Source organism: Medicago sativa, chromosome 5 (assembly GCF_051527215.1).
Source record: "Medicago sativa cultivar Bolivia chromosome 5, Bolivia_mono, whole genome shotgun sequence".
Taxonomy (NCBI): domain Eukaryota; kingdom Viridiplantae; phylum Streptophyta; class Magnoliopsida; order Fabales; family Fabaceae; genus Medicago; species Medicago sativa.
In genome coordinates this window covers 52,870,770-52,879,485 of record NC_140753.1, presented here as the reverse complement: position 1 = coordinate 52,879,485, position 8,716 = coordinate 52,870,770, and the positions used below count along the sequence as shown (strand labels likewise).

Genomic DNA, 8,716 nt, shown 5'->3' with positions numbered 1-8,716 from the left:
AGGTGGATTTTTTTTTGAAGAAATTCTACTAGGTGGATTATCGTGCGGTTTCCCCCATCACTATTTTTGTTCAATTAATTTTCATTACCTTTTTTTTTCTCTGTTTTTTTATATATATTTTTTTTCTCTTTATTATTTTGGTTAAAGGAAGTTTTGATTCCTCTATTTTTTTAATGATTTTGAGAAAAATTCTTACGGGTAATATCTTTATAAATGATTCACTCTCGATTAGTTTTTATAATATGTTTGGAACCATGTAAGGATGAGAAGCGTTTTTTTTTTTTTTCCTTTCTCAAACTCCAACAATTGTAACTTTACATTTTCACGTCTAAAAACCTAAATTGTAGTGATGTTAAAAAGTATAGAAACCAAACGGACATTCAACTTAAAAGATGTTTAAAACTCCAACAATGACATATGTCATCTCCAAAGTTAGATATCTACTTGATATAAGATGTAAGGAGTTTTATCTTGATCTTCATACCTTTAATAATTAACTATATCAATCTACATAATTGATTAATCAAATTTGTTTATTTTTTCAAAAAACGTTAGTTGCTGAAGTGGTTAACGAGCTTTAATAAAAACAAATTATTTAGAAGAATTTGAGTTCAATTTTTGGGTGAAATAATTTTTGGTCATATTTTATTCCAAACCTCAGATTATCAGGACCTGAGAATTGGAGGGTTAACAAAAAAAATACACAAGGATATTTTTTTTGAAGGATATTTGTTTCTTTAATTGTGGTTATTTAAATATTTTGAATATTTCCTCTCAACAAAAAATTCTTTTCAATATTTGGTTAATTTATTTGATCAATTTTTTAGGGGCGATTCGATCTATTTTTATTATTATAAATTATACTTTTACTATAACAAATAAAAAAATAAGAGTTTAAGGAATTGGTATGAGGAGTAAAAGGTAAAAGACACGGAAAAATCTCTCGATTTCGATACACACTTTTCTCTAATTATTATTTTTTTGCACTGAGGTGTTGCTAATTCTATCTTTTTGTTGTTGTTTTGTCTAGTTATTGGTGTTAATCCTTCGATTTATAGGGGAAGGTGACACTGGTAATCTAGAGTTCGATCGAAAAATAAATAAAGTCTGACCAATGATTGTTTTCAATATCCTGTAAATTGATTTGATATTTTCTACAATATAGTGGTACTAATTAATAAACAACAACGACGACAATAATAAAATAGTAAAACAGGTAAATAAAAAAAATAGAAAATCAAATGAAATATTCATTTATATTATTTACACATGAATATTTGTTTTATTTTTAAATGTGCATGTTTAAATATTTTCAATATCTGGTTTCATTTATATTTTTTACACAAGGATATTGGTTTTTTTTTTAAATGTGCATGTTTAAATATTTTCAAAATCTGGTAAATTGATTTGATATTTTTTTATTATTATAACCTAAATTTTTACTATAAATAAATAAGAATAAGAGGTTAAGAATTGGTATGAAGAATAAAAGGTAGGAGACACAAAAATCTCTCGAAATTGGTATACACCTTTCTCTAAATTTTGTTTGTACTGTGGTGTTTCTTTTTTGTTTATTGTTTTTGTTTTTGGTGTCACTTTGTCTAGTTGATGTTGTATACTTGCTCTTCTTCCTCTATTGTATTATTGTTTCTTCTTTTCTACGTAAACAAAAAATTACACCAGTCCCTCTATATTTAATTTATGATGTTAGCTATCTTTTATTTATTGTTTTTTAATAGGCATCTTTTATTCATTGTTATTGTTAAACTTCTTTTGTTTTGATACTAATTTCTTTATTTTTGTTTTCAGAAAATTATATTTGTTGATATGAAGATGAAGACCATCATCTGCTGCCTCTTCGCATTAAGTTTTTTCCTAGTTGTGACGGGAAGAAACATGCCATCAACTACTCTATCTCCTGATGTGAACTTTGAAGATCCACCACTTCCTCCGTTCTTACCTCCTCCACCTCCATCTCCTCTCGTGAACGGTGGTGATGTGGTCCCTCAAACTCCATCTTTGTCCAAGCCTTCATCTCCTGTGGTCAACTCTAATCCGGACTTTTAAAATAAAAAAGACGTAAACATCTTGATAATCCTGATTATAATACTTCTTGCTGTTTTAATGGTGTTTTTAATTGCAATTTCTACGGTAGTTTACTTTTTATGCCATGTCTAATCAAGGAAAATCTCTATTAGTGAAATTTCACTTTTTATGCTTGTTTGGTAAACCCAAAAAAAGAACTTTTAGCTCTTAGCTTTTAGCTTATAAGCTCATTTGACAAGTAGCTTTTGAGCTTATAGCTTTTAGCTTCTCATTTTTTCTTCCATATTTACCCTTATTATTCAAAGCAAAAGCTATCAGCTAATTTTACCAAACACTTCAACTAGCTTATCAGCTAGCTTATCAGCTAAAAGCTATCAGCTAGCTTATCAGCTATCAGCTAATTTTACCAAACAGAGCCTATGTCTAATCAATGAAGATCTCTAAATTGCATAGGTTCAATCTATTATGGTTTTTTATTTTTTTTATTTCAGTTTAGTACTATGAATTTTGAAGTTTTCATTAAATCTTTATTTTAAGGGAAATGCTAACCGGTGCCTCTGGGACACTGGTTAAGAATATGAAAAAAGAAATTATATAGTAGTTAATGCATTGAAATTATGTAATTAATTTATAATAAAGTCAAAAACAGTTTCCTTTTATGGTAATAATTCACTTTTATGGTATGTTTAACCAGTGCCCCAGGGGCACGGGTTAGCAGGACCCTTATTTTAATTATATCATTGATTTTCCTCAATATGTTACGGCCTTTATCGTTATTTATAAAGAAGCAAAAAGAACTCAACAACAACTGATCTTTTGGCATAATCAATACATACCCAAACCAATGGAAGATTTTACCCAAACCATAGGAGTGTGATGTGTCTGATACGAACCACTCAATAATGGTCCAAAGATGGTGTTCATATTTTTTTTCTTCTTTGCAACCACTTGATGCATCTTATCTCTTAATAGTATTTTATCCATTGTATGCTTGTTGGCTCTAAATCTTACTTCTATGCAAAATGAATTTCATTCAATCTTTATAATTGTACGACCTTAATGATCATACCACCTCCACCTAAGTGTCACTAGATATTGTTGTCAGTCTTTTCAGGTACCCTATGATTTATACCGTTAGATGTATGTTTTATTTCATTTCATGTTTTTGGAAAACTAGTTTCGATTGATAAGAAAATTCAATATACCCACACCCACTAGAAATACTAAACAAAATGATACTGTTTTATTTACTAACACAAATGCCCTAGGGGACGTACGTTAGGATTGTTATTATATGCCTGTAGCATATATATCTTTTGGCTTTACCCAGAATAATCATTTGTGTAAACTATACAATTGCTATATTGTTTAATCTTCGCTCCTTGAAATTGAGTTCTACGTAAAAAGATTGGTAGAGGTCTACCAATATGCAATTAGAAATAGAATTAGGCTATAGGTCGGATTATTGTTATAATTCAAAAATTGAGTTGAAAGCTGAAACAAGATATTATAGCGGGTCCTACAATCTTATACATAAAAAAGTCAGTTTTCTAGTTTTATTCAACGTTAAAAAATTAAATTCATGATTTTTCAATGAAAGAAAGGAGAGGAGTGGAGACGGAGTAGGGTTTCTACACAAGGAGAATAATATGTGAGAGGAAGTTTCTCGGTACCTTCATAAATACGGAAGAGATAAAAATATGGGTAACCATTTTTTATAAAATTATGAAAGAGATTCTACTCTGCTTTTACTTTAGGATAATTATTAGGGTAATGTGAATTTTTTTTTTTTTGTCAAGTAGTTTAGCGACTAGAGAAATTAATCTTAAATGTGAATAAGTGGATTGTTCGGGTTTCAAACCCCGACTCCTACATGTATTATATGTTAGAAAATTGTTGTTCCCACTTCAATGTTGGCTAAGAAACACCAGTATTTTACGAAAATAACCCCATCGGCAGTTAACTGCAGCGGAGAGTAACTGGCGTAGTTAGCTACCGTTGTGGTTATTTTTTCATCGGCAGTTAACTGCCACAGAGCTTCTAACCTGAAATTTTTTATCATCTCGAGACTTTTTTCATCTTCATCTCCAACCTTTATATCTTCATCATCTCCAACCTCTCAAAACACACACATTACACAATCCTTTTTCTTCTTTCCGTGTAACTACAACAACACTCATTTCTCCCATTACAACTTCAATCCAACTGTTCATCCAAACAACAACAACATTTTATGGGTTTTCATTTATTCTAATTCTATTTAAAAAATTAAAATCAACTTCAATTTAAAAAATTACCAAAACAATTTATGGGTTTTAATTTGGGTTCATGACATAGTAATAGATTCACAGATTCACTTCACAATCTTTACACAAAACAACAAAAACTACCCATAGTTCCAATTTTTGTGTGTAACAAAAAACACAAAAAAAAACTCAACATTGCAACAAAGTTACATCCAGTGTAGAACAAACAGCTTCAAAGGCTCAACACTGTTAGATTTCATGTTTGAATCTCTGCGGCAGTTAACTGCCGATGGAAAATAACCACATCCGTAGTTAACTACCGCCGGTTACTCTCCGCGGCAGTTAACTGCCGATGTGGTTATTTTTGTAAAATATTGGTGTTTCTTAGCCAACATTGAAGTGGAAACAACAATTTTCTATATGTTATCCCTTATCAAGTGAGCTAAGCTCACGGAAACATGCAATGTGGACATTATACTAGTTGGATTATCGCACTGTTTCCCCACTAAGCCCATCACTTTTTTTTTCAATTCAAAACTTCCATTAACTTTTTATATTTCACTTTATTGTTTTTGTTAAAGGAAGTTTTGATTCCTCTGTTTTGTCAATGATTTTGAGAAAAATTCTAATATGGAATATTTCTATAAGTGATTCTTTGTAGATTAGTATTTATAATGTGTTTGGAACCGTGTTAGGATGAGGTGTAAGATCATTTTTTTTTTCAAACTTCATAAACTGTAACTTTACATTTTCACGTCTAAAGATCTAAATTATAGCGACGTTAAAACTTAAAAGTATCGAAATCAAACAGACACTCATCTTAAAAGATGTTTAAAACTCCAACAATGACATATATCATCTTTAAAGTTAGATGTCTTCTTGATAAGAGATGTGAGGGGTTTTTATCTTGATATACCTTTAATAATTAACCATATCAATCTACATAATTGATTAATCAAATTTGTTTATTTTTTTCAAAAAAGTTAGTTGCTTATTTTTGGCAATGATAGTAGTTGAATCTTTCAGATTCTTATATTTTCTACTCTTATTGTCCCTCCTCTCAATAATCATATCAAGCCCACATTATCATATCATTCCATTCATTGATTAATTAAATTAATTAATTTCAGACATACTTGATAGAGTTAAAATGAAAACGGAATATTGCACACATTAACATGGTATGAAAGGGAAATTAAGAAAACAATGAATTAGCTAGTATATTCATTCAAATCATTGATGTTTTATAGGAGTACAAGGGGTACTCCCTTCATGATAACATTATACTTATATAAACAAACAAACAAAAAAAAAACTATATTACATATGATTATATATATCATAAGAAGAAAGCCATATCATTTCCAAGCAATAAACACCATTCATGCATATATTTCATGTTGGGTTTTCCACACTTTTCTCCATCTCTTCTGCACCTTCTTTTTCAATTTTATTCACGTTATCTATAACTGGGAGAGAGAATACTTCACACGGAATTCCCAAAGGATTCACAATAACAATGTTTGTCATTGGCTCTAGGGCATACTCCTCCTTTACACCTTTGTTGTAAATAGCATATAGTAACATTTGAAGTAGCCCCAAGATGAAACCCAACACGTTTGGAATCTGCACATTAGACACAAAAAGTTATTTAAAAAAAATAATCATGGGTTTAAAAGCAATAAAATTAAATATTATTTCAACAACTAGAAATGTTTAATTGAAAATATTTTAAGTTATAACAAATCATTTAATTCATGAATATCGACAAAATATTTTAATGGCTGTTTCACATGCCATACCTTAGGACTTTACAACAAATCACATGTCATTTTCTTAACTGTTTTGTTTTGTTTTGTTTCTCTAAAAGAATGACATGTCAGCACTTATGTAATTCTTGATTTCTTTTGGATATTATATGAAATAACTAATATTTTATTTATGAATCTTATGGAAATTTAAGTACACGTTTCATTTCATGTATTCTTCGTGACCTTTTTCAATAACGTGATATAGAAGATGTTTCCAACTATATTAAGAATATTTGCATAGGTGTTTCTAGAGTAAGACTTTTAAATCAGTGTACTCAATTGCCATACAAAATATGAAGAGCCTTAATTAGGGGGGGCTAAAGCAAATATTAGGTCCAAATTAGTGTCACCAAAAAGAAACAATAAGAAATACTTTATTGAAAATAGTATATGTCACGACACTTTTACTCATAAATAATGACAAACATTTTTATCTCTTGTTTCTTTAAAAGAAAGATACGTCAACAGTAGTGTAATTCGAGATTTTTTTGGTATATAGCATTACTATAGAAAATGTTTCCAACAATTAGAAAACTTGCATATATATGTTCTTAGAGAAGGAATTTTAAATAAATGTTTCCTCAAAATATCAAGAGCCTTAATTGGGGGGGGGGGGGGGGGGGGGGGGGGGGGGGGGGGGGGGGGGGTGGGGGGGTGGGGGTTGGGGGTTAAAGAAAAGGTTTATTGACTAATTCACCCTTGGACCAGCCCATTTTGATGTTAAAAAATCACTCAATATAAAAGTTGGATTTATATACTTACCGCAATGCATATATCCCTCATTAAGAGACCATAAAAAAACCACACAATGGCACTTAGTGTGAGGAAAAATGATAGGTTGAATGGCATAAACTCAACACTCTTTGTTCGAATAACTTTTGCCTACAAATCAAGAAATCATGTAATGGTAAGATATATATGGGAAAAAACAAAGAATTAAATTAAAAACTTGAAGAAAAAAAAAAACTTAGCAATAATTATAATTTTCACTCACCATAATGGTTAAAGGGGATGCAAAAACACAAATCGCAAAAGATGTGCATATCCATCCAAGGACTATCACACGGAGAGAACCATGCATAGCTAACAAGGTGGTAAGAAGAATCATCGCAAAAGAGACCACATTCATCGCCATGAACAGTTTAATCGTCAAGATCTACAATTAAAATTCATGTTATAACAAAACTAATGAGATTATACTTGTCATATCAAGTTGATTAGTAAAAAAATAAAACTAAAAAGTAAGAATAATCGGTGATTAGGGTTTACCCTGGCATCTTTGGTGGCGTAGATTAGGTATGTGACAATATATATTGTTTCAACGACACACCCAAATGAATTAATGGTAATGAGTAAAAAAGCATCTTTCTTGACTAAACCATAATATAACCATAACATGGAGCTGAATAGAGCCACCAAGTAAGGCAACGATTGGAATCCTTCCGTCGACTTCTTTTTCCATATTCGGTAAAATGTTGGCCTAAAAATTAAGGAAAGGAAAAACATATTAAGTTTTATAATAATCAAAAGAAGAGTATTGATAAAGAAATTAACATATACTTACAGGGGTGCCAAGTACACCATGCAGGAAATGATGTTACCTAAGCATCAAAAGGAGGACAATATGTTAAGTTCTTGATTTGCTTCATAGATATTCAGAAATTAAAATAATGTGATGATCAATACATTGTTGATTCAATAGAAGTAGCATATATATATATATTGGAATTTTCCCACTCTAAAATGATTGAATAATAAGTAAAAAAATAAATAAAAAATCAAGGATGATATTTCATCATACATCCTTGATTACTCACACTAAAAAAAATTGCATGACAACTAAGTGGAGGAGGATAACCCTTGTTTTTTTTTTCTTCTTCAAATGGCTAAATAAATACCTAGTATTCCAAAAATAAAAGCCAAATGATGGTGAGGATCCATGTCTTCCTTGGTGTTCTTCTTTAGGGTTTGAGAAAAATAGCGAAAGATTTAGGGATTGTTATAGGAAATTTAAGAAACCTCAAAGGTTGAGGTTTCTTCCTATTCAACCCCTAAATCAATGTACGTAAATAATGAAGATGTTGAAGGGATTGAACAACCCACGCCTTATATATATACACAAGTTCTACACTAAGAAAAGCAAGAAAAAGATGCAAAAACCTATTTTAAAATAAAAAAGAAAATGTGATACATGCATATATAACAAAGTCATGCTTGTTTCATGAGTGATTGATTTATTTAATAAGTAGCGTGCCCCAAAATTATTTAGTTTTCCATGCTATGTTCACGTGCTACTTGATAACATATTTCTTGAAAATAACTATATATTTGATGTTGTTATTGTAACTAAATCAATTAATGTAATTGCACTTGGCTATTCGACACGACACGAAAACTAAAATTGAAACCGATCTCAACCCTTGAAAATATGCCACATCATTGAATTGTAATAAGTTGGTTATATCACTTTTGGTTTCATTTGTGTAATTGGTATCATTCTACAATGATTAGAATTTTGCAAGAAAACACACTCAATGTAAAGAAAAGAGGAAAAGGACGAAAATGGAGATAGCTTCTACGGTTTGATGATTATTTTACGTTTTTATTATAAGA

General features: G+C 30.2%; 1 protein-coding gene across 2 annotated transcripts; it reads right to left on the bottom strand.

Annotated features, from left to right (window-relative positions):
* Window positions 1–5,487: 5,487 nt before the first annotated feature.
* LOC146922950 (bidirectional sugar transporter N3-like) lies at window positions 5,488–8,400 on the bottom strand. 2 transcript variants are annotated; one of them, XM_085715716.1, is made up of 6 exons: window positions 8,002–8,400; window positions 7,668–7,704; window positions 7,373–7,583; window positions 7,098–7,259; window positions 6,866–6,985; window positions 5,488–5,918 (listed from the first exon to the last, which is right to left on the bottom strand). In XM_085715716.1, exons 1-6 carry the CDS (start codon window positions 8,042–8,044, stop codon window positions 5,688–5,690), a joined length of 804 nt encoding a protein of 267 aa, XP_085571842.1. In that variant the 5' UTR covers window positions 8,045–8,400; the 3' UTR covers window positions 5,488–5,687. The 2 variants fall into 2 exon arrangements, with proteins under 2 accessions (XP_085571842.1, XP_085571843.1); XM_085715717.1 differs by having other exon boundaries at window positions 7,921–8,186.
* Between the last annotated feature and the right edge of the window lie 316 nt (window positions 8,401–8,716).

Coding starts and splice junctions, on each gene's coding strand:
- LOC146922950 (XM_085715716.1), bottom strand. CDS start 8,044: ATGGATCCTCACCATCATTTGGCTTTTATTTTTGGAATACTAG. Junction 7,705..8,001: donor TTTTATTTTTGGAATACTAG/GTATTTATTTAG, acceptor TTTGATGCTTAG/GTAACATCATTTCCTGCATG. Junction 7,584..7,667: donor ATGGTGTACTTGGCACCCCT/GTAAGTATATGT, acceptor CTTAATTTTTAG/GCCAACATTTTACCGAATAT.